The 26531-nt window shown below is 29.9% G+C and overlaps 8 protein-coding genes across 8 annotated transcripts; 1 reads left to right on the plus strand and 7 right to left on the minus strand.

The window, feature by feature from the left end:
* Positions 1 to 3341: 3341 nt before the first annotated feature.
* On the minus strand, positions 3342 to 4004 carry GO595_006827 (cysteine protease; the record flags this gene model as incomplete). The annotated part of the gene is made up of 1 exon (XM_067920223.1): positions 3342 to 4004. The coding sequence occupies one exon, from the start codon at positions 4002 to 4004 to the stop codon at positions 3342 to 3344; it is 663 nt and encodes a 220-aa protein (XP_067773047.1).
* A 305-nt stretch (positions 4005 to 4309) lies between these two features.
* GO595_006828 (uncharacterized protein) lies at positions 4310 to 5422 on the minus strand (the record flags this gene model as incomplete). Its single annotated transcript, XM_067920224.1, has 1 exon — positions 4310 to 5422. The coding sequence occupies one exon, from the start codon at positions 5420 to 5422 to the stop codon at positions 4310 to 4312; it is 1113 nt and encodes a 370-aa protein (XP_067773048.1).
* Positions 5423 to 6488: 1066 nt separating this feature from the next.
* On the plus strand, positions 6489 to 9209 carry GO595_006829 (ankyrin repeat protein; the record flags this gene model as incomplete). The annotated part of the gene is made up of 1 exon (XM_067920225.1): positions 6489 to 9209. The coding sequence occupies one exon, from the start codon at positions 6489 to 6491 to the stop codon at positions 9207 to 9209; it is 2721 nt and encodes a 906-aa protein (XP_067773049.1).
* Positions 9210 to 9796: 587 nt separating this feature from the next.
* On the minus strand, positions 9797 to 10363 carry GO595_006830 (Bromodomain containing protein; the record flags this gene model as incomplete). Its single annotated transcript, XM_067920226.1, has 1 exon — positions 9797 to 10363. One exon carries the CDS (start codon positions 10361 to 10363, stop codon positions 9797 to 9799), a length of 567 nt encoding a protein of 188 aa, XP_067773050.1.
* A 2030-nt stretch (positions 10364 to 12393) lies between these two features.
* Positions 12394 to 13119, minus strand: GO595_006831 (uncharacterized protein; the record flags this gene model as incomplete). Its single annotated transcript, XM_067920228.1, has 1 exon — positions 12394 to 13119. The coding sequence occupies one exon, from the start codon at positions 13117 to 13119 to the stop codon at positions 12394 to 12396; it is 726 nt and encodes a 241-aa protein (XP_067773051.1).
* Positions 13120 to 16419: 3300 nt separating this feature from the next.
* On the minus strand, positions 16420 to 17190 carry GO595_006832 (Cyclin, N-terminal domain containing protein; the record flags this gene model as incomplete). The annotated part of the gene is made up of 1 exon (XM_067920229.1): positions 16420 to 17190. The coding sequence occupies one exon, from the start codon at positions 17188 to 17190 to the stop codon at positions 16420 to 16422; it is 771 nt and encodes a 256-aa protein (XP_067773052.1).
* Positions 17191 to 17647: 457 nt separating this feature from the next.
* On the minus strand, positions 17648 to 17962 carry GO595_006833 (60S acidic ribosomal protein P2; the record flags this gene model as incomplete). Its single annotated transcript, XM_067920230.1, has 1 exon — positions 17648 to 17962. One exon carries the CDS (start codon positions 17960 to 17962, stop codon positions 17648 to 17650), a length of 315 nt encoding a protein of 104 aa, XP_067773053.1.
* Positions 17963 to 21770: 3808 nt separating this feature from the next.
* On the minus strand, positions 21771 to 24252 carry GO595_006834 (uncharacterized protein; the record flags this gene model as incomplete). Its single annotated transcript, XM_067920231.1, has 2 exons — positions 21771 to 22608; positions 22664 to 24252. The coding sequence occupies 2 exons, from the start codon at positions 24250 to 24252 to the stop codon at positions 21771 to 21773; spliced, it is 2427 nt and encodes an 808-aa protein (XP_067773054.1).
* Between the last annotated feature and the right edge of the window lie 2279 nt (positions 24253 to 26531).

Genomic DNA, 26531 nt, shown 5'->3' on the forward strand with positions numbered 1-26531 from the left:
ACAAAATCATTCGACGTTTGAAGAAGGATATGAAGCAGCAATACAATTTCATCGAAATGATATTTTCAAATATATTTATGAAAATAAAATCATCGAAATTAAAGATTTAACTAAACTTTTAATGAAATGTATTGAGTTTGATAATTATGAACTTCTTTTTTATTTAGAAGATGAAGGAGTAAAGATAAACAATGATATAATTAATGAAGCTGCGAGAAATGGAAATATTTTTCTTGTAAAATATTTCCTCGAAAAATGTCAAATACCAAAAAACATTTTAATTTTTGCTGTTGAGCAAGGAATAAATGAAGTCGTTAATTATGTTCTTAAGCAAAAAGGAATAAATATTAATGCAAAAGAAATTTGTTTTTTGCTTAAGATATTTTTTTTGTTTTACATGAAGTTTTTTTTTATTTAACTTCATGTTTATTGCTAAAATTTGGAATTTATTTGGTTGATTTAATACAGCATTAATAAATGCAGCAAGTTTCGGTCATATCGAAATTGTAAAAATACTTCTTGAACAAAAAGAAATTGATTTTAATGCTAGAAATATTTGTTTTATATGTTTAATGTTTGTTTTAATATTTTTATGTTTTTAAAGAAAATTTGGAATTTATTAATTTGATATTGGACGTCATTAATGATCGCATCTGCAAATGGTGTTACAGAAATTGTTAAATTGCATCTACAACAAAAAGGAATAAATATTGATAATAAAACAATTTGTTTATTTTATAAAACGTTTATTTCAATGATTTTATTATGTTCAATTATAACATTTGGAATTTTTTTATATTATTTCTGCCTGCATTTTTAATTGCTTCTGCAAATGGTCATATTGAAATTATCAAATTATTTCTTACAGTTGAAGGAATTAATATTAATTCCAAAGATGTTTAATTCAATTATTTAATATTTATTTTTATATAATGATGTTGCATAATATTATTTAAGATTTTTCAAAATTGTTTAAAACAGCTCTTATGTGGGCATCTTATGATGGCCACATTGATATAGTTAAATTACTTCTTGAGCAGAAAGGTATTGATATAAATGCTAAAGATATTTTTTTGTATTTATTAAAGTTTACTCAATAAATTTAATGTATTTTATACATTTTTGGATTATATTGTTTTAATTTAAAACAGCATTAATGTTAGCAACTGAAAAAGGTTATACTGAAATTGTCAAATTACTTCTTTCTCAAGATGGAATTGACACAACAATAAAAAATGATTATATTTTCTATTTAAAGCCTATTCAAATTATTATATGTTTCAAAGCAATATTAGGAGTTTATAATGTGAACATCATACAGCACTTCTAATAGCAATTGGATTAGAGTATTCTGAAATTGAAGAATTGCTTCTTGCCAAAAATCCATCTGATGAAATTCAAATGAATATAAACTAAATATTACAGCTCATAGAAATAAATTAAATTATTTATATTTTTTTATTTTTTTTATTGAATTTCTCATATTTTAAACTAACATTTTAGAGAGATCGAAACAGAATAATTTAATAGATGAGAAGAAACATTAATCAAAACGAAATAATATTTTTATTTATACAAAGAATTTCTATTATCAAATTTTGATAATTATAACAAAAATTCGTTGTTTACTGATCACATTCGTTTGGCATTTTAAATTTCTTCACTTCGTCTCTAATAATTCCATATTCGAATTCCATTGGGTTCAAGCAGTCGCATCCATATCTGTTCCCGTCCATCGTCACTTGTCGCTCGTCATAGTAATGCACGGCCTTTGTTCTGACGAACTCGAAGCAACAATTTCTAATGTCGACTTTCTCTGCTGACTCGTACACATCGACACAATACGCATCATAACCTTCTTCGTATACATTTCCTTGGAAAATCGAATTTTGGAGGTAATTCTCTTTTCCTGAGATATAAAACACGTCGACGAAATAATCAAAGAATATATTATTCAAACTGTTATTATATATTAATATCGAATTAATATTCGAAGTGTATTCTGGTTGCATAAATATATTAAAACAATAACTTGAACAATGTGTCATTCGGAAATAACTTACATCAATGTAATCTGCTTGTAACCAGAAGTAACTATCACGTTGATTATATACATTTTCGGTGAAGTTATAATTACATAGTTTTAATGTGTCGCCATATATAATGTCAGTGCCAATCGGATGAAGGCCTAATGTTAAATTTTGCATCGTGATTTCATTTAATGTAAGTGTATCAAGGCCTTTGAACTTGTTTATGATATAATGCTTGAATAAGGAATTTGTAAATACACATTTATCAAATGTAACATTTGTTTTAGAAGAAGTTTCACGTAAGTCAAACATTATTACTGTAAGTACTATATTAGTAAATGTACATCCAACTATTTCAATGTTATTAGATGGACTTGAAATATATGGAAAAGTAAAATCAGAACATTCAAGTTGTGTTGATGTTGTCGTTAAAATGGGACGAAGTATATGTTGGAATGATGAGTGAAAGATCTTAATGTGATTATTAGACGAGAGAATTAAATAAGATGTTAATTTATTGAAGTATGAATTCATAATAGTTAGCTTACTTCTTAATTTAAATTTCGATGTCGAAACTAGGGCTGAATCAGATATAAAATTGTTTGCAATAAGATTGGTAATGGATAAATTGATATTCGCAAAAGATGATGTGAATTGAAATACCAGAAAAACAGGCAGAAGCATTTTTCCGTCGAGTTCCGTATGAATTTATAATAGCGAATGAAATTGAAATGAATACATCAAAATTCAGAAGAATCCATACAATTTTTGAATGTGACAAAAAAATAAAATAAACGTTTTATTTGTAAACTATTCAACTAGCAAAACTTAACGAACTTAAAGTTTTTTTACGTCCAACTTGCACTACTTCATTCACTGAACATTTCTATTTATGTTAGCGTGTTACCTACAGCTTTAAGGTATAAAACCTGTCCAAAAGATGAAAAATTGCATATATCAAATTAAGTGATATTTAATCGAATGGGCTTTTGTTAATTTCTTTTTAACATTGTGAAAAACATCCCATTAAATCATTGAATAAATCCTTGAAATCTAGTATTAAATTCATATGTTTATGTAAAAACTATCATATCCAATTTATTTCCAATGATACAACAAATCAAAAGAGTTTGTAAAATCAGCATAAAATGAAATTTGGTTGAATTCCGATTTAAGCTTGATACACCAGTTATCTTTTGAAGAACTATCAAATAATGAATGGGAACATCATCATATACGATTTGAAACAATTTTTTTGTTAAATGGAAAAATAAAAAAATTCAGTTAGTTTTCGTGTTTACTTGGATGAGCTTATTGTTGCTTTGTCTCTTCCTTGGCTTCTTCCTTTTTCTCAGTGTTTTCTGCTTTGATTGCAGGCTTTTCTTCCTTGCTGCCAATAGCTTCAATACCACGTCTTAAAGACCATTCATTTTCGAATGCATCGATTTCGTCTTCTCCTACGTTATGCCATGTTTCTTTAGTTGTCTTCTTGCCGTCTTTATCGACAACTTCATCGACTTGACACCAACGATTTCCGATTCTCTTGATCTTAGAAATATAAGTCTTTTCTCCATCATTAGTTTGTTCACGAATTTCTTCGAATTTTTCATTACCATTAAAGTATCTTTGTGATGAGTAAGTGCTATAATAGTTCTTTGGTCTAAAGTGTTCAATCTTATCATAGATCTTGTGTTGTGTTTCCTTTAATTCTTTCTTGAATTCACCATCTTGAGGTTTCTCTTCTTTCTCTTCCTTAGGCTTTTCTTCTTTTTGTTCTTTTTGTTCCTTTTCTTCCTTAGGCTTTTCGTGTTCGATCATGTTATGGAATTCTTCATCGAATGCATCAGCAAATAATGTATTCAAACGTTGTTCAAGATGATCAAAGTATCTATTCATTGCACTGAATGGATGATAAATTCTTATTGGTCTATATTCGAATGGATCATAGAATGGATCACCAAAATAACCAAACATAAATTACAAATGAAGTGAAATGTGAGATGATTACGAGTTCTCAATTTTCATCCAGAATTAATTGAATTTTTCAGAACAAAATGCTCGAGCAAATAAATTTTGAAACACCTTATCATCAGTTTCGAATTGTTTATTTGAAAAGTGCCTGTGAAAACTGATTTTCCATTTTTTGAACATATGTTTTTTGAATTGATACTTGGCCGATTTTATCGGAAACCGATGTCAAATTTTAACCGAGTTTTTTCGCCTAAAAATGACTCAGACAATTAAAGTTATCAGATGGTATAACAATGAAAAAACTTTGTTTAGTTTTGGAAAATTATTTGGAGGTTTGGTGGGACTGTTTTCAAATCGAATACGATGACATCTTTTTTCTTGAACTCTTGTTGCTCACCCATCCACTTCAGTGCGTTTTGTAGTTCATCATAAGTAGGTCCTTCTTGTGCACTAACGTCTGATACATAAAGATAAATATTGTTATCACTTGTATCGATAACAGAAGCTCCTTCTTTCGGTAATATATCTAATGTCGGCTTCTTCACGTGTACTTCTTCCATGCTCTTTCCAACTTCGAAGTTGAAGATATGGAGATATGTGGCAAAGAATTGAAGTTCAAAGAAGAATTGGTCACCAGCTTTCTCGGATTCTTGCATCATGATGATGTTGCCGCCCATATCGTGAATCATTTCATTGAATTCTGAAGATTCAAGAGACCTTTCGACACGGATAATAGTTGGGTTGTTTGCTTTCTCGACAATAAGTCCAAGGAGGCGTTCTCCAAGTGGTACTAAGTTATTAGGTGCTGATGGACCAACAAAGAGATAGATCTTATTATCAGGACATTGGGTACGATCATAAATAAAAACGCCACCCTTGGAAAGATTGGAACTCTTGGGAGGTACGAAATAAGCAATTGGACGATTCTTACCTCGGACATCAATTAATTTATCAACATAACAAAAGTTAACGGCACGAAGATTAGAGGTAACAGCAATGGCTCTTGTAATCTTACGAACGTTTAGATTCCATTGATGTTTTTCTTTAACTTCTTCTGAAGCATTTTCTGATATTTCGCTTTCTGAGAATTCATCAAGTTTAATGCCTCTTTCAGCGAGGATTTTATCTTCTTCTTCTCTTCTTCTTTTTTCTTCTTCATCTTCCTCTTTACTTACTTTTTCTTCTTCGTTTCCTTTTCCTTCTTTTTCTGAAGATGAAGACGACGACGACGATGACTTTTCTTTCTCTTTTTCTTTACCAGCTTCTTCTTCATTTTTGTCTTCTTCATTATCTGAAAGTTTGATATCTCTTTCAACGACCTCCTCTTGGTCCTGCTCGTCCTTTTTCTCCGGTTTCTTACAAGCCAGGAGCAAAAGGAGAATCAGGGCGAGGATAAGCCCGTAGATTATGATCTCCTTCATCTTTTCTGTAAAAATCAGTTCAACCGTTGGTAATTGAAAATGCTTTTGTTTGAAAAACACTTTTTCAATCGCGCTTATAGAATTTGAACGCTTGTGATAAAGTGGAATTTGACAAATTGAAATTTCAATTTCGATTCATGAACTCATAGAATATTTTGAATGAATGATTTGACTTCGTGAAGCTGAGCTCCTAATTTACTAATAAAGGAGTAATTGGTTGAGCCATTGTTTATAATCATAATAAAAATGAACTTGCCAAGTAGTTTTTCATTTATTTTTGGTTTTTACTAAAATCAAATTATTACAAATAAGTTTCTTACATGCTTTATTTTTTTGAAATTCACTCATATAACATGTGTAGTTTCATGGAGTACATCATAGAAAGATTAAAACAATAGTACGAACTGTTGTGAATAAATAAAATGTAAATATTTAACTTCAAATTGGATAAAGACTTGGAAAAAAACAATTGACAATTATTAACAATGGAGAAATTGCCAAGAAATAGCAAGGTGACTATAAATTATGAAAAAGTCATTTTGAATATTTTACATAACCTAAATTGAAATAAATTTTTTCCCCTTTCAATCTTTTCTTCACACCAAACTTTTTGATGAGAATATTTGAAAAGTGTCAATAATTTACGAGTTAATGAAATGATATGTAGAAAAAGTGACAGCGTGATTCTCAAAAAGTAAGCAATTTTTAAAAGCTTTATTTTATTATTCGTTTATTTTAAAAACTAGACAAAGATAGTCAATATTCTTACGGGTTCATGAGCAAAAATCCTTCTTATTTTTTTTATCTCACAGCCGATTCACTTAATAACTTCAGCAAAACAATTTGTGGTAGCTTTCTTGATTCCACTGCGAAAGATCTGTTTGAAGGATTTAAAGGAAATGCATTATTTTCAAATGCCGAAAATCTGAAAGCAGTAATATACAGAGACCCTTGCTTTTCATTTCACGTCCCTCCTTTAGTTAAAGTTTTTGATGTTTTCCCAAGTATCAAAAAAGAAATAAATCTTCCAAAGGTAGGTGATCAAAATAACTCAAAAGAAAGAAAGATGGACCACCCTAGCTACACTAGTGTTCTTTCTTTTGTCGGTCCTGATTCTCAATTATATGGTCATGTTACTTTAACATTTCATCATGCTCGACAAGAATATAGTCCAATAGTTTTAACAATTCCATACCTTCCACAAGATACTGATTTAAACATTCTTCAATCTCTAACAAGATATGTAGGGGATAAAACATTTGATGATATAATCGATGAATTATCTGCCAAATTAAATATACCCGTTGAATCCATCATTCTTCATCACATACAAAATGGTGTTGATCGCATTGTTTTTCCGTTTACCAAAATATCTGATTTTTTCAATTCAATGTTTGCTACAAATGGTATTGTCGTTGATACAGGTGAGCTTGAATTTGAGTTATATGTATCCCCATTTAACACAAAGAATAAATTTCCAGTACGACATATTGAAACTAATGAAGAATCTATTAATCAATTTTCTTCAAATCTTTATGATGCACTTGATATCAGTCCATCACAATATATTCCCGTTATACTCGAAAGCATCTATAAATATATCGAAACTAAAACGCTTCCATTAAGTAACGATGAACTTGATGTGATAAAAAGTGCCGTTAAAACGGTCGTTGAATCTCGACTTTTTGAGTTCATTCTCAAATATTTCAAATTGGACAGAACAATTGAATACAAAATGGAAGAACTTGGCGCACTTTTTAATCCGCTTAATTTAAAGAACACATCTATAAGACAAGAAGTAGATATAAAATTACTTATTGGCGCAAGCCTTTCTAAATGGAGAACATTTCCTCAAGATATTGTAAATCGATTCCATCAAGTTTTGGTTTCAATGCAAACAAAACGAAAACCTCAAAATGTATCATATTTTGGTACCGTGGTTTACTCACAATATGTTAATGTGAACAATTTACAATATACTTTGATTTTAACATATGGATTTTTACATCTGATGAATTTTTCTCCAAAAGTAACAGATCATCACGAAGTACTTCCAGAATCTTATCATTTTAATTGTAGTAATACGAAACCTTTACTTTTCGGTGCTCCTGTTCAATGTGTTAAATTTGTAAAATTTCATCCGGATAATAACATTGGTTTACTATCAACGCCAAACGGATATCTAGGGGTAGATCTTAAAAAGCAAGACGCACTCAATGACTTTTGGTTGATGTTTTCGATTTGCCAATTTTTGATTCAACTTCCTTTTGTCAAGCCTCCAATTCCTCGTCTTATAATTCATTACTCGTTTCCAGTTATTGGGGATGATAGAGCATTCTCAGCAAATATTGAAGCTGGAAATGATAATTGGTCGATAAATATATCGTATGAGAAATTCACCAGAAAAATGAATAAAATCTTTGCTCGATGCCGTAAGGTTCAGACGATGGTTTCATTAGACTCACCACTTCCAAAAATCAATGAATTCTTAAGAACAGATTCAGTTATTAGTTATTTGAACAGAATGTATTCATTTAGGAACATTGTTGAACAAATTAATGTACCTGAATTCCATGATTATGACTTGATGAAATCTGCGTGTTTTGAGTTGTCATTCTCATCAAATCAGAACGATCAATATAACTTTTTCAAAATTTTGGGGGTGTCCAAATTTAAACGTTCGTTTACGATTGGTTCCGTGTCACTTTTCCAATTTCAGATTCAAAATTTCGGTTCGATGGTTGAAACCGATAGAATCCAATCGTCGCCTTTACTCCATTTTGCGTGCTTGTTTTCAGATGATTATGATATGCTTCGTCTTCTCATGAATAACTTTAACATTAATGAGCAAGATGATGATCAACGATCTGCACTTTTTTATTCAATTCGTAATCCATCATTATTTGCAACACAACTTCTTTTTGAGCACAACATCAATCCCAACAAAGTCGATAAGTCTTCAGATACTCCTTTAATTGCTTCAATTCGTAATGGTTTTAGTGAGATGACAACATTTCTAGCTAGACAAGGTACTTCACTTAATCGAACCTTATTAGAGTTTCACAATCCATCTCTTGTTTATGCCATTCTATTCCATAAGACCAAAACCTTCAAAAAGCTCATCAAGATATGTCCAACTTATTATCTCAACTTTCCAACACGTCAAGGCAAATTCCTTACACATGTTTGTCTTGATGCCAAGTCTCCTAAAGCGTTATATTCTCTTGCACCCAAATGTCCTGATTTTGATCCCAACAGATATACTGATGTTGTCCCTCATCCGTTACATTACTTCTTTAATCGTAAGCCAATACAATCCATCCGACTCTTTAAAGCTTTGCTTTCATTGCCCAATCTCGATTTGAATGTTTACAACAAAAGTGGCCACACGGTTTTATGCAAATCGATACAATCGAAAAGTATCCTTTATTTAAAGGCACTTGTTGCAGATCCAAGGTGTAATCTAGATTTCCAGAACAAGAACGGTAGAACGCCATTATCTATTGCAGTCGAACTCCAAAATCTCGAAGCGGTCAAAGTATTGATTTCTGCGGGCGCACTCATTAATGCTCCGAATGATGACGAAGAAGGTAACACGCCACTGATGATCGCTGTTAAGCTGAAGAATGTCGAAATTGTGAATGAGCTGTTGGCAAAAGGCGCAAAGGCGGACGTGTGGTACAACTCTGAGGGCGTCCTGCCGAAGCACATTGCGAATGATGAGATAAAGAGGATACTGGAGGAGAGCGGATACAAAGAGGAATATCTGCAGCTGGAAAATGTTTGAAATAAAATTTGTTTGTGGTAATAAATATCTGTAAATGTGTTCTGAAATATATAGATGTGTCAGCATTTGTTATTCCAATATACATTTGCTTTTTAAATAGATGCTGAAAAGTTTGCAGTACGAGAGAACAGGAAATGGGAACTAGCGCCTCTCCTCTTCGGAACATTAAGAGCTCCAGGCAAGCTTAGGTACAGGAATTTAGCAAGAACTAGAAAAACATATTTATCAAGTCAAAAACATATTTTACACGTAAAACGATCATTAGCTTTTGAAATAGCAGAACGATACATGCTATCGTACTACGACCTTTTTAGCATCAGCTTATTCATTGTTCAATGAATAGTGTTCTATACTTTTTACAGTAATTAATGAAGTCAAATCAAGTTGAGCATTTGTTTATGATTGAAATGTTTTACAATTTTCGTGAGTTTTATTCATCTAATTTCCACATATCGCATGCCTTAACTTATGCATTAAGTATTTGTTGGTAAACTTGAACACTTTCTGAAGAATTTCACACTTCAAATGTCATTGGAACAATGGCCACAAAAAAAATAATTTTATACAATTTTTAGATAAACACAAAATTAAAACTTGTTTTGGTCACTATAGTCCACTTGATAGTTTTCGTATTTTTCTTTGATTCCAGGCGGAATTTCGAGAATAATTATTGATTGTTTTATTTCTTCTGCTGGACTCTGTGCAACTTCAATTGGAGGCAGAGCTGTTGGCGGATGAAACGTAGCAATTGTTGAAGGAGGAAGTAAAGATAAGTCGTATAACTTTTTTGATGTTTTTGTCAATGACAGTATCCAATCTTCGTCTTTGTTGATTGGAATTTTTATATATTTGCGATTGAACCAAAGTTTCATTTCTTTTGCAATCAGATACAAAAGAGTTCCTTCGTCATTATAAACCATTGCATTTTCCCATATTTGGTTTACATCATGTTTCCATTCTTCAATTGACGCATATTTGTTTCCGCTTAGTTTTTTTTTGATTGTCGTTAAGTCCATTGGCGATTTAATAATATCAAAATATCCTTTAGCCCCATCACGATCTGGATCAACTTTATCAATGAATGGCTTACAAAGTTCCATTTTCTGCATTTTATTTGTTAAATTAATACATTGAAGTTTTTCGAAATCATTCATTAAATGAATTTTTATACCTGGCGACCGTTAGATGATTCGAACAGAGTTTGTCAAATTCAAGAATCAAATTTTTGATGTCGAAAAGAAATTTGGTTCTTTCACTTGAATTCTGGGATCTCTTCTTCGTGCAACTCTAAAGATATTACCCCACTTTTGGTTTGCGTTGTCATCCACATTTTCATTATTTCTATTAATTGAAATTTTGATATCAGTTTCATTACTCCAAATTGATGATAAAAGTTCAAAACATTTACAACGCGTTGAAGTGTTCCAATGAGAAATTGATATTTTCTCAATTACGCTTGTAATGTTATGATAATTCATTTGTGGGAATTGTTTCAACAAATTTTGTATTTCCCTTTTCTTCAGTGCCTTTATTGCAGTATTAACAATTTCACAATGCACTGATTGTAATGACAATGCGATTCTTTCGAAATATGCCGTTGCCATTTCAAAAGAAACGACGTCAACAAACGTAATAAACAATTTCGTCATTTCGTTTAAGAAAAGAATTTCTTTTTGGAAGTCAGTTACCGGCCAATGATTCAACAGATATCCGAATATGATTGGGAACAACGAATATTCTTTTTTACAGAAACTAATAACGCATTCTATGTACATCGGATGTACGATTTGGTTCAGATGAAATGGTAAAAAGTAATCTCTAAAGTAATATAAATGTGATCGTTGTAATTCAAATGAATTATTTGATATTATCGAAAACAAAACTTCGAATATTTCATTTGAACATTTCCTTAATGAAAGCAACATAAATATACTATGAAGGATTTGTTTTTGGATGTTTTTATGTTTCCTTTGTATCGAAATTAATATGTCTCTAACGATTTCTCGTTCTTCATTTTCTGAACTTATTCCATTTTTTATGAGTTTATATATAAACGACGATGTGTATAGTTCAAGTGGACAATATTTGCATAGGAATAATGTGTTGTAGATGATGTTTAAGTATTCCCATGTAATATATCGTCGATATTGAAAGAGAATTGTGGAAATCATTTTCATAAAGATTTTGTACGAGTCATAGCGAAGTATTTCTTGGTTCTTTGCATATGAGATAAAGTCAATGATCTCAGTGGTTAACTTTGATTTAATAAGTTCAACGATTTTGGAATCATTGACTTGAAACACTTTGATGCATTCAACACATTTCGCTTGAAATAGATATTCACGTTGTTCTTGCGGAACTTCTTCAAATGATCGAAGCGAAAAGTCTTTGGATGAGATATCAAAGGAATCAAAGCGTTGATATTTTTTCATTTTAAGAAATGAATAAATTTTTTGTTTGAATATCAAAGCACATCAAATATAAACTATTCAAAAACCAAAAGTCCTTAAAATTTGAAATAAACTATTCAATAATTATATGTTATATAACTCACTTGCGATTTCGACAATTTATATAGAGCGCTCATCTTAGAGATCTTGACATTATGAATATATATTATATATAAATACATAGATGTAACAATAATTAATGAAAATCTGAATTAGTCATTATGAACAATACATTTTCCCATATTTAAACTTTATGTGTGTTACACCTCCATCTGCAATACTTCTAATTTCTGAGTTTAAAATTTCTTTAATATTCTTTTTTTTATTAAGATTTCCCAATAATTTCTATCTGTTTTTGGGGTACCCCATCGCTTTTGCGGTTTTTTGGTTCAATATGTTGTTAACTAATGAAGAAACAAAAGAATATCAATATCAAAATGAATGGGAAATGTTGCTCTCAATCAAAAAACTGGTTTTTGGTTTAAATGGAGGAAATATTGTTCAAACAGCGAAAGCAATAAATGATAAATTTGATAAAAATTATCCAATTTATTTTAATTTAATTATTATTCAAATGATACACAATTTGCTTACAATAAAGAATACGGAATCTGATATATATATATATATAAAATTTCTAAAAGAAATTAAATCATTTGAAGGTTGATTCAGAAGTAGCTAAACTATTTTTGTACCACCTGAAGATACATATGATACATAAAACAAATTAAATTTTATTGAAGAAATAAAGACAATGATATTCCAAATACTTGGACAAGACTTAATGGCGCTTTTGCATCAACCGTAAGTGTTTCATCAGCTCCTTTTTCTGCTCTAAAACATATGTTGCTTGCATCGTTTGTTGGGCTAAAAGATCCGTTTTTTACTGATTGAATTTGATAATTTTGACCTACAGAATGAAGATACATATACTTTCCATCTTCAAGAGTTACACTAAATATATCATCCTCATCAGGCGGTAGCCATAAATCTTGTGCAAGGATAACTTTTCTTGGTTTCTCAAGATCAATTCCTCCGAGAATTTGACGAAAAGAATCTGTTTGTCGTGCTCGAGGACTTATTAACGTAAACGAAATTCCTGTTCGTTGCTTGACAAGAATACCTGCAAGGTCTGGAGTGTCTAATGAAAAGTTCATTGATTTGGAAATAAACCATGTTTTTTTCATGTACTTCATTTTTCTTTTGGCAACTAACAACGTCTCTCCCTGTGTTGAAATTGAATATTTTTCACCTTTAATTCCTTTTATCCAAATTCGATGTCTTTTAACATTACAAGTGATTGCATCTTTAATAGGAGAAAGAAAAGGATCGCTGTCAAGCGCTAAAGGTGGTAAACCTAAATGCGTTAAGTCACCACTTAATGGTTGTAAATCTTTATCATTTTCCATCTCATCATGTGATTCTTCAGTATGTGGATTTTTTATTTTTCTTGGAGACATGTGTCTTGGAGGTGGAACAAAGTCACTGTCTGTGGAATCTGAATCTATATCAGTTGGCAAAGAGACACAATTCACAGACATTTTCTTGATTCAGCTAACGTATTATTAAACGGCTTCTCATCTGGCACAATTATTTTACTTTATTTCCAACAAAATTCCTACATTTAGAAATATAATTTTTCAATTCAATCGGAAAGTAAAGTCAAGAATCAAAATTTATTATATTAATTGTTGTTAAAATTAATTTCGAACCTAATGGCAACAGACCACAAATTTATTGAGTAAACGTTTAAATTAGGAAAATGAAAATTGTAGTTTTGATATCCAAAATTAATCAAATTAATCAAGTGTTTCTATCTATACCTATATATATATATATATATATATATATATATATATATATATATTAAATCTTGAGATAATTAATGATTTTATTTATATATGTATACATTGTGATTATTTTATTTATTTAATAATATCTTTAAATTCAGTGATTTATGGATTCGTTAATTTTTTGTTGAATCAATTTAGCTACTTCTCGCGATGCAACAAAAAGTGCTGTTTGAAATAATTTGTATTGTTTCCAAATATTGTTTTGAAATATAAAATTATTGAAATAAATTTCAAATAAAACAAATGAATATCTTCAACATTAATATCAATTTCTTCTTGTTCAAGTAGTAATTTAACTTTTTTTATTTCATTAATGCAAGATGCTATTATAAGAGCAGTTTGAAATGATTTAAATAATATCCAAATATTATTTTGAAATATAAAATTATTAAAATAGATATTATTTAAAATAATTAAACATTTTTTGCATTAACATCAATTTCTTTTTGGTTAAGAAGTAGTTTTACTATACTGCTTTTGTGTGCATTCATGAGTGCTGTATAAAATAATTTAAATAATTTCCAAATATAATTTCGAAAGACCAAATTATTAAAATAAATTTTAAATAAAATAAATGAATACCTTTAGCATTAATATCAATTCCTTTTTGTTCAAGAAGTAATTTAACGATTTCTTTATGACCGCTATAAGATCCCCAAATAAGTGCAGTTTTAAATACTTTAAATAATTTCCAAATATAATTTCGAAAGACCAAATTATTAAAATAAATAATAAACAAAACAAATGAATATATTTAGCATTAATATCAATTCCTTTTTGTTCAAGAAGTAATTTAGCTATATCTACATTACCCTTTATTGATGCAAACATAAGTGCTGTCAAAAATAATTTAAATAATTTCCAAATATTATTTTGAAATTTGAAAATTAAAAAACAAGTTTTAAATAAAACAAAAACATGTTTACAGCATTAATATCAATTCCTTTTTGTTCAAGAAGTAATTTAGCTATATCTACATGACCATTTATTGATGCAAACATAAGTGCTGTCAAAAATAATTTAAATAATTTCCAAATATTATTTTGAAATTTGAAAATTAAAAAACAAGTTTTAAATAAAACAAAAACATGTTTACAGCATTAATATCAAAACCTTTTCTATCTAATATATAATTAACATGCTCAATATTTCCTGATTCGGTTGAATAAACTAATATATTTTTTGGAAATGGATTTTCTTTAATTAAGTATTTTGTAAGAAATATATTTCCATTTCTCGCTGATTCATTAATAATAGATTCATTAATTTTCATTCCTTCTTTTTCTAAAAATGAAAAAATTTCATAATTATGGTATTCAATACATTCCTTTCCCATCATATCAAAATCTATTTCATTAATTTTATTTTCATAAATATATTTAAAGATCTCATTTTGATGAAACATAATCGCTGCTTCATAAGCATATTCAAATGATGAATGATTTTGTTCACACAAATGAATAATTTCTTCATTTCCACCTGCAACTGCATATTTGCCTGCGTTTTCTACTTTTGCATTATTTATAAGTAAATATTTAAAACATTTAACTGAAGAAAAAAATGCTGCATAATCAATTAATGTAACATTCTTTTGATTAATAAATGAACATATTTCATAAAGTGATGGTTTAATTTTTTGATTAAAATCAAAATTTGTTTGTGATGATATTTCTTGAAGTTTTTCTATTTCATCGTTTCGAATTATTTTTGCAATTTCATTTGGATTATGTCCTTCTATAATTAATGTCTTATGCAATTCCCAATCATTCTTTTTAAGGTCACTAATGTTAAGGTTATCAATTAATTTTTTTTCATTCAATTCAAACAATTTATTTAATTTTTCTTCATCTTTCTCATAATGCATAAAATAAAGTAATCTTTTTTTTATAATAATCTTTGGTTCAATTATATTTTGTTCGATCATATTTTCAATAAGATAATATGATTCCATAGCAAATTTATAATAATAATTATTAATAATCAATTGTAGAAATACATCTAATATCTTGGAATCACAATGAAACATACTTTCTTCATATTGTTGAATTTTATTGATAAAATCTAAACATATGTTAACATCACATTTTCTAATAACAAATGATAAAAATATCATTTGACTAATAGTTTGGTTAAATGAGTATAAATAAGTTTCATCAAATATATCAATGACCAACTGTACAGATTGAGAAACATTACCATGTTTTAAACCAAAAATTATTTGTTTCATTGATTGGAGTTTTTCCCATCCATTCGTATTCTGAAATAACATAAACAACCCAAATGACAAACAATAGATATGTAGCAAACCATAGATTCGGACATTTGATATGAAAAATGTTTTCATATTTTTAATGTTAGAAAATATTTAAATGCTAATTTTAAGGCATATATTTTAAATTTCCGATAAAAATATTTCAAAACCATTATATAATTAGTATATAAATGCAAAATTGGGGAAAAAATATTACTCCCAGTAACCAAACAGCAATGAGAATAAAACATTCATATCTTTTTAGTTATATTAATAACAAACAAGTTGAACCTTAATATACGAAATATTTACCAACAAAACTTTTTTAATGTTTTTTAATCGGACTGTATTTTGCCAAACCGTTTTTTATTTTCTATTTTCATTTAAAATAGGCGTCATTTATATTTTTATTCAAAATCAAATTGAAAGAATACAAATTCCTTTGAAAAAGTGGGATTGTTTCCTATCGTTCTAAACATTTGGTTTCAAATATTTCAAAAACGACCGTTAATAAGGACGCCCTTAAATCAGAAGGAACGATAGAATATTTTGAGTTATGATTCGATCGTTTTGTAACCCCAAAAAAATTCAAAGCGCAATTGGCTGAAACACTTGCCATAGAAATTTCGGATAAAACATAAAAATAAAACACTAAATCAAACATTTACTTTGTCAATTCCGAATTCTTTCGCTGCTCTTTTCACTATTTCTCTCAGTTTTTCTTTCCCATCCTTTGAATAATATTCGAATATTCCGCCATTTCCCCATTTAACAATGTTTACAGCCAAATTAATTATCTTTTTCACAACGCTTTGGAATAATTCTTTTTCATTATCACTAAAAAACCCTAGAAAAGCAAACAAACTTTCAAGAGGAATATTATTTCCAACAGAAGCAGAGCCAAGTGCAGCAGCACCAGCTGCAACAATGTAACTTGGCACCTCTATTAGACCAAGAGATGTTAATGATGCATCGAGAAAAAAATAACAAAATTTTTCTATATTTTGTAACTCAAAACGTGTGATGATACAAGTGATAAATAGTTGAGATGTTGGAAAGTTAAGTTTCATCCCAATGGATGAAAATATGTTGAGTTCTGTGGAACGAAGTTGATCCGCTGTAAGTTTGTTGTTGGCAATGGTGGTGAAAATAGATATGTCTTTGTATATGGTTTCTTCGAGTTTAGCAGATATCCAAAGTGATGTGGCCGCATAAAGTTGAGCATCTTTTCGAGTCACGTGAATGCTAAGAAGCACTCTGTCATAGATAGCAATAGAACTATAGAGAGTTTCTCTGCTAAAATTTACTTTGATTTGAACACGATAGAGCCAATCAACAACTGCGGTTCTAATAAAAATAATATTTTCTTTATCTTTAAGAGGTATTGAACTTGCTTTTAATGTGCTATTTTTTGAATCTGTTAACATATTTTGAAGATAAATAAATTTATTATTTTCAATTTCTGTATTTTCGCTACAGCTTTCAATTTCGATATCCGAATAGTCAGAAGTTGCTTTGTATTGTTCCTCATCAAAAGGAACTCGTATCATAAATTGGTCCTTCCTCTTGGGAACAAAAAAGTGTCATCCAAATGAGGAATCGAACATGAAAAATAAAAACTATCATTAAGCAAATTATTTGCATATTTAACATAAAGGACATATGGAATCAAGTTGTTTGTGTTTAAGAAATGTGTGTTTTGAGTGATTCAAAAAAAAATTAAATTTAAATTAATCAGTTGATTATAAATTTTCTTTGGTTAGCAAAGATTTCCTTTCTCTTACTTTCTTAAACCAAAAATAAATTGGTAAGGTGTGTAATTATATTGCTATTTGAATTAAAAGATGAAAAAAAAATTACAGCTGGATTGCGTGTTTAAGAAATTTAATCAAAGAGGTCATCGAAACCACCTGCCAATTCAACAACTTCTTCTTCTTCCTTCTTTTCTTCTTCCTTCTTTTCTTCTGTTGTTGCAGCAGCAGCTGGAGCAGCGGCACCACCTCCGACAACAGCGAGTTTGGATGAACCTTCCTTGATGAGTTCTTCGATGTTCTTTCCGTTTAATTTTTCGAGAAGAGCATCAATTGCTTTTGCATCAACTTGAATTCCAACGCTTTCGAGAATTGCTGTGATCTTTTCTTTGGATGGGGAAGCATCGCCGCCGGCTTGGGCAAGGAGATATGCAGCAATATATTTCATTTAAATTAAGGCCAGCCATAACCGCCAAAAAGTGACGGCCGGTTTTGCTCAAGTGTAACGTGCTCCTTTTGAAAAAGTCCTTTCTTACTAAATGAACATGGAATATTTCAAATAATTTCATTGTATGTTCAATTTTCTTGTATTATATCTAATATAACTTGCTTAAGTTTAATAATTTTTTACTAATGCAGAAAATTTACTTTTTTCTTTTGATTTCCTGCTTATTATCGCATGAATGAGATTACATACAGAATTTTTTCTTAACGTTATAAAAAGTGTTAGATAATTGATCAATTGCCCATCGTCCTCTTGGCGGTTATTTAAATTGAAAAATTCAATCTGTTAATTGTGTTGAAACAAACTTTTTGAGCGCTCGAAAAAATCCATGGATTTCCTTTGATGCTAAGCGATATCATTTTCTTTGTTTCATTTTTTTGTCTTCTTCTACAATTTAAATAAGGGAACTTTATGTCACTTTTCATAAAAATCATTACGTTTCAGCTTTGTGAACATCTTCCGATCGCAAAAACAATAAAACGCGTTTCGGTAAAAGTTATACAAATGAACTGACGAAAAGAAGAAGCGGTTGAAGCTTCTGATTTATTAGCAAGTTTCGCAAGTTTTGACACGGATGCGCTATTTCATCTTGGTTTTTCCCATACATTTCTTTTGTTTATTACAAACCTCACCAAAAAACTTAGGCTCAAAGATTTTTAGTGATCAATTATCTATTTCTCAAACTCTCCAGTGCTCTCCTTGCCTTACTTTGAAATCCAAGTGGGATGCATACTTTACATTCTCGTGCCTTAATAAAAAGAACGTGTCCATCAAAGTCACCAATTTTCTTATGCTAAAAGATAATGAATCGAATCCATTTAATATAAGCACAAGAAGATATCATTTTAATTCCCCTTTGCTAGAATTACCGATTTCATATGTTAAACATTGTTTCAAATTTTTTTCTTTAGTGTTTAATCATTTTTCATTAAAAGCACATTTATCAATGCAAATGAATAATAGTTTCATAAAGAAAATGTTCAAATTCAATGAAAATGTTCAAGCTCTAATTTGTTACTTTTTTATTTTGGGATTTTCTTTATGTTATGAAATTAAATTCTTACTTAACAAATTGAAAACAAACGAAAAGAAAAAACATAAAAATGTTATAATTTTTTTTATATTTTTCATAAATTCTTTTCAAATAATTTATGATAATACTTCAACATTAACAATAACAAACTCAAATGATTTTAGTGAAATTGAACAATATAAAATTACCACGAAATTTATAAATATCAGTGAAGGAATTTATTTCATTCCAAATAATCCATTTTCAGAATGGCCATCAGTTAATTCAGTTAATTTTGGTAATTCTACAACAGATATTGGGAATTATGTGTTTTCATCATGTTCTAATTTAGAAACGATTATTTTTGGAGAAAATGTTGCAATGATTGGTGGTGGAGCATTTTCATCATGTCCATCAATCAAAAACATTACAATTCCAAATTCAGTCACATCGATTGGTAGTTCAGCATTTTCATCATGTCCTAATTTGGGGGTGTTAACACTTGGGTATGGAATAAAAGAAATTGGAGGATCAGCATTTGGTAATTGTAATGCACTTGAATGCATTTATTATTATGGTTATACAGAACCAGTTATTGGAGAAAGTGCATTTTATAATGTTACAACGAATGTTATCACATATCCAACATATATAGGAAGTAACTTTGGAAAATTAAATGTTAGCAATACATATGCAGAAGGAAATTGCAATCCAATTGCAACACTATCATTTTCATCATCACACACATTCAGTCGAAGTAACACATATTCTCAGTTAAATACATTCAATCAAAGTCACACATATTCTGTCTCAAGTACATTTTCTCAAATGCATACATTCAGTATTAATACATTTTCAAAATCGAATACATTTACTGAATCAATTCAAAATGATATAACGAAATCTTTTTCATATCTATTAACGATCACATTATCATTTACATATTCATTTACTTATTATGAAATACAAACAAAATCACTTTCACTATTTACAATTAATTCATCGAATATTTATATTGAAACAGAATTTATATATTATGATTACACAGTTATTATTTATTCAACTTATTATATTTATTATTCGAACTTCTTTACATTTATTTATAACAATGAATTTCAAACAAATGATAATAAAATAACAATTATCATAATAATCGTTTGCGTTATTGTTGTTATTATTATAATTTCATTACTAATTATATTATTGATTCGAATTAAAAATAAAAAAGAAGAAATTGATGAAAATGAAACTTCAGAACAACAAAATGAAAACCAAACCACAAACACATTCACAACGGGAATGTCTATCTCAAATATTGAAGAAGATCCTTTTGCAGATGACTTCAAAGAAGAAAAATTCATTGAGCAAATGTAATTTTGAAAAATAAATAATAAAATATACTCAGTTCTAAATGTAAATCATTTTTAGTATTGTGTTTTTTGTTTTTGGTATATAACATCATCTAATATTTTTGTAGAGTTTGGGAATCTTCGGTCTTATTTAATTATTTACGGTACAAAGAATAATGAATCACATTTAATTATTTATTACCTATTGAAGAAGAAATGTATGAAAACTTACGACAAGATCCATCATGAATATTATGGCAAAACTTATGGAATGTTATACCAAATTGTTGCACATCGAATTTAACTGATATTTCAGGGTTTGTTGACTTAGTATTAAATCGATTTGAAGAAATCAAATTAGAATTATATCGACCGATTTGTAAAATAATACTATATGCTATATTGCTCCATATACTGATCGACATGAACAAATGTTAATTTCATTAGCTAATGCTTCTGTTGATCCATCCACTGCATCATGTGTAATTCCGGCAATATCTGTTGTTGCTTCATTAATGGATCAAAATTCCGTTAATGCATTTTTCGGCTCATTAATTCGTAATAAGATTTTAGTCTTAGCTGGTAATCCATCACAAATTAGCATTGCATGTGCATTAATGGATATCGCATTAGCTTTAATGTCATATATATCAGAAATATATCGAAATGTGTTTTATAGAATGTTATTATCATTTATCGAACAAAAAATTAATTTCTAGAAAAAGGCACTTCGTTCATTACGTACATATATTCAAAAGTTTCCAAATCCTTCAGTTACAACTAAATTACTTAATGCATTAAATACTACAACAGAAGTTCAATCATCATCAGCATTACGTTATCGATTATTATTAATGTTAACATTATTACAAATACCGAACACAGAAAATGTATATCAATGTTTTTCATAGAGAAAGTTACTGAATGTGTCCCACCTATAAGATGAAACGAATAAGAAAAGTTTTCATCAAAATGATTAAGAGTTGAACTAACACAGTGTTTCTTCAAAATTAATGTTATCCATCATTTAGCTTTGATATAATTTTCTCCAACAATTGAATATCCTTTTGTTCCATGAAATGCAAATGAAAATAAAATATTCCTGTTATCACTTTCCTATACACCAATGTTGAGTTTTGAAAAAATATGAATTTCTATGATAAGGAAAGTTACATGCCTATATCCTTTTGATAATATTGCATAAATAATTTATATGAAATATCAAATTATTGAAAAACTAAAAAACATCATTAAAACATTTTATGCTTGAGAAATAGTTATTCACCTCGAATTCCAATCTTTAAATTTACAAAATATTATACTATAAATTACTTATAGCATTTGATATCAAAATTATCTACAAACAACATTTAACATATGTGTAAACTATTCAATTAGCAAATTCATCGTTCTCTTTCTTTCTGCGGTAACACAATCCGGCAACAAGCACAACTCCCACTCCTAGGATTACACTTCCAACTACCAACACAGCGACGCCAATTGGGTTCATTGCGCTTTCTCCCAATTTGAATCTTATAACAGCAACTCGATACTGGTGGTACTTTGGTAGCCCTTTTATTTCAAGCTCAAACTCTCCATCGCCTTGGGGTTTGCATGACATGTCATTTGACACAAAGAAGCATTCATATGAATTTGAATTATTTTTGGCGTTGAACTTCACTTTTGCGAGTCTCCGGAAATCGCTACCAGAATATTCACCGTTGTAAGCCAACAAAACGACAAGATAACAATTTGATTGTTTGCCATTTTTTATCTTATCACAAAACATCGTTTTATCTGACATTTCTATAGTCTCACGACTTGTTGTGTTATCAAGAGGTGGAACCTGTTGATCTGGTGGTAGTTCCATTTCGACCATTTCGTATTGATTTGCATAAAAAACAGTGTCATTAAGAACAGCACGAAGGACCGGAGTCCAACGCTCAAAGTGTTCTCTTGTGTCGAATATTTCTTGTTTACATTCAGCTGACCAAAAGTTTTTTTGTGCAGCATTATATGAGAAATAAGAAGCAGCACCACCAAAAGAAAGAAGAAGAGAGAAATATTCTTCCATATACTTGAATGAGTTTTCACGTGGTGTATTTTCTAGTGTGCTAATTGGTCTAGATCCAGAAGTAAATCTTTGTTTCCAAAAGTTATCTCTTGTTGTTTTTGAGTATTTCAAATGTCCATCTGCGGCGGGGACGAAACCGACTTCATAACCTGAGCTTGCGATGAATCTTGATAATTGAGGTGGGGTAAAATTGGGTATTCCCCATGAACCCCCCTGACGATACGTTCAAATAACGTTTATAAATTCTGAGGAAGTTAACTATCGTTGGGATGAATGATTTCTGAGCATTTTCATCGTACAGATAATAAGGTATATCAGACAACGCGACTCTATTATCATTTGATATATAAGTAATCCGATAACCGCCACTGAAAGAATCGATAGCTATACCATCGAAACTTATGTTGTTGTTAACGTAATTAGCTATTGAGTTATCTAAACCAGGGATATAATAATCATAAGATTTCCCTTCCAGAATAACATAAGATTTCAGTCCGACATTCCAAGAAGCGTTTTCAGCTTCAATAACAATTTCTCCATTTACATTTCGATTTCCTTCTTCTAAAATTGCAGCGCATTTCAGATATTGTGAATTATTCTTATCGTTAGCGCAATTTTGTAAATCGGAAATTACTGTTTCTTCATTATACGGAATCGATACATGTATCATTGTCGGCTCAATGTAAATATATGACTTCAAATATTGCTTAACTTGATTCCACGATGCACCCCATTGGAATTGGACTCCATAAACATCGCGGTCATCAGTACTATTCGGGAAAATCGATTGCAATTGCGGAAACGCTGCCCATAGCCCTTGACCTCCTGGTTGCGTTGAGTATATATCAGAGAAATGCAAATGCCACTTCTCAAGTGCGTCAAGCCAACTCGATGACGCTTGCTCTAAAACTAATAGTGAGATATTAAATCCATTCGTGTTAGTGACCTCGATATGCATAGAAAAATGCGTTGTCTTGGTTCCATTTGAATCTTCGATTTCTTCGATTTTCCATAGGTGCATAAAATCAAACGCATAAAGATCAATGCCAATGATATGACTGCCATTAGCAATGATTGGGACTTGCGCAATAGAGCCAGCAGAATTTGAAAAGGCATAATTGGGCGTTGAGAATTTTGTCGGAAATAAATGTGGATTTTGAAGACTAAGTGAATATAATCGAAGTTTTGGATCATTACTATGATATGGAACATGGCCAATATAGCGTGTACATAAGCTTGTGATGGGTTCAGATGTAACTGGAATCTCCTGAGGATTAATGATTTGGTTGAAAAATTCAACTTTGGGAAGAAGAAAGACGGCATCTCGAGTTGGATCTTGATTCATCATATAAATGGTTAATGAAACACTTTCGTTGGGTGCAGGTTGACTGAGTTGATATATCGTAGATGTACCAATATTGGAATTGGCGCCATAACGATAAACAATACGAGGATTTGATTGCGTGATATCAACATAACAGAGTGCAGCTTCGTTGTTGTTGCTGCTGGCTGCATTGCATGTAGTACGAACATATATATAGCGCTTTCCAGTTGGAAATTGATTTACACGATAAGAAAAATAATATGCAAGTGTAGATGTGGTACCAGGTGGTGCTATAAGTGTTTGGCCATCAGAACTTGGAGTTGAAGTGCAACCTTCTCTTTTGGACCAATTTAAAAAACTTTGTGGTAATGGAACTGAAAAGGAATCTTCTGGTATATCCGATTCAGTGTAGTACATGTAAAGTTGCGTTTGATCTAAAGAGAATATTAAGTAAGAAAACCAGAAGAAAAACATTGCGCAATGTGTGTGGGCATTTTCAAAGCATAATAAATCATTCAATTATTCAAGCTGTAATAACGATTTAGGGTGCCCCATAATATTACTTCACAAAAAATCGCCCTTGTGTTAAGTCTTCATTAATTAAACATTAACACACATGCAAAATAGCACAATTTAGTAGGCTAGGCTACAGCTATTTTTATAAATTAAATATGTCATAATAATCTGTTTATTGATAAAATAATATTTCTTATAGAACTCTAAGATGACAGTGCTAATTCCATGTAAAACAACAACCCCAGTGGAGAAGTCAAATGTTTTCACAATATTCTCAGATAATCAATCCGCAGTTACAATTAAAGTTTATGAAGGAGAACGTCCACGAATGTGACAATAGCTAACTTGGTACATTTGATTTAACAGATATTCCACCAGCACCACGCGGCGTACCACAGATTGAAGTTACATTTCATGTTAATGCTATAAAATTTAATTAAAAAGACTAAATAATATTATTTGGGGCAAATGCTTTTTTTGCTTTTTTCCATAGACTGCAGTGAAAAACATGTAGAGCGACCCTTATTATACAACCCACGCCTACACTGTACCATTATTCATGGAGAACATATTTAGAAAATAAGTGTGTCTCACGGCAGTTTACCAAAATTTTTTTTTATATTTCTAATATGATTAAATTTATTTTATAAAAAAAGTATTCATTTAAAATAATATATAAAAGAAGATCAAATGATCATTGGTCTCTATCGGCACATTTGGGGTGGCCTCATTTTATAAAACCGTCGCTCAAAAATGTTTTTGGACTTTGTTAGCGAGTGTCACCAATAAATGTAGTTTTATGTTCAGTGTACAATGAATTTTACCAAAGTATATATATTGCTTATGTACATCACAAAATACATTTGTCTTCTTTCAGGGAAAAACTTTTATTTTTGGTGATTAATGAAAGTGTTGAGTTATGTTTTTTTGTTTAAAGATATGTTCCTATTGATCGTGTGGTTTATTGCTGATTTTTGTGGGCTTTTTTTAATTATATTTATTTTATTGTTTTTAGTTCCGTTTCTATTTTCATATGATTTTGTTATTAATTTTTTCTTTTGATCATTTTTATTTGGATTTGTGAAACTCAATGAATTTATTTCTTTAATTCGTGTTTTACTATTTGTTGTTAATTGGTTATTTGTTCTTTGTTGATCATGTGATTCCTTAAATTCAGTAAGTACTGTGATGCCTTTTGTCGAGATAAATTCAGATTCAATTGGATGTTCTTTTTTAGAGGTGTTCTCTTTGTTTCTTGAATTTGATTGTATTAAAACATTATTTGATTCTAAGTTTCTTGGATGAATATTAAATGTAACGTGGGGGTACGTTTTCTCCTCTTCTTGTGAGAGTATTATTTCTTGTCTTTTCCTATTTGTATTTTGTACATTTGGGCTTTGTGATATAATTTCTGTTTTTTTCAAATATCCATTTATTTCACCAAGAAAATCTTTCTTTACTTTATCGCATGCAGAGCAAAATTTTTTACTGCTCCTTTGCGGTGAGTAATACATTTTTTTGATTTTTTTGGATTTCTTGGGCTGTTGGTCACTTTTCTTAGTGTACCCATTGAAAATAGGGTATTCAAAAGTGACAAACGATGAACGATTTAGAAGAGGAAGATTTAGAAACTCTAGAATCAATACTGATTGCAGAACAAGAGAAGACAACTGAACTTTCAAAGGAACACAGGAACCTCGAATTCGAAGTTCAAAAGATTACAATTCAAAATGAACAAAAAGAAGAATATTTAATATCAATTTTTAACAAAAAAATCAAAAAACTAAAGGAACAAAATGCAACAATCTCATTATGGATTCAAAAGGAAGAAGGTAATATTAATAAATTAGAACAGCAATATCAAGAATCAGTGGAACAAAGAAAAAAACTGTTAAAAACAATATCCACCCATGAAGGCCAAGTGTGTCCTGACCTAGAAGAGCAAATAAAAAACTTAACAGAAGAATTAGAAAGGATTCGAAGCACTCAAATTCAAAAAGATGAATCTGAAAATATTCTCGCAAAACTCAAAGACGACTTAGAAGGGAGGAAAGCAATATGTGAGTCTGAGCTTTGTGACTGTATAACTGAGATTGAAAATCTCATTAATTATAATAACTCTGTACTTGAGCAAATAAGTCAGTTTCAAGAAGAACCGAAGTGCAATTCCAGTGAACAAACCTTAGCTGCTCCTGTACCTATTAAAGGAAAACGCCAAAATTACTCATCACTTCCTG

This window comes from Histomonas meleagridis, assembly GCF_020186115.1.
Source record: "Histomonas meleagridis strain 2922-C6/04-10x chromosome Unknown contig_48, whole genome shotgun sequence".
In the NCBI taxonomy this organism is placed as follows: Eukaryota; Parabasalia; order Tritrichomonadida; family Dientamoebidae; genus Histomonas; species Histomonas meleagridis.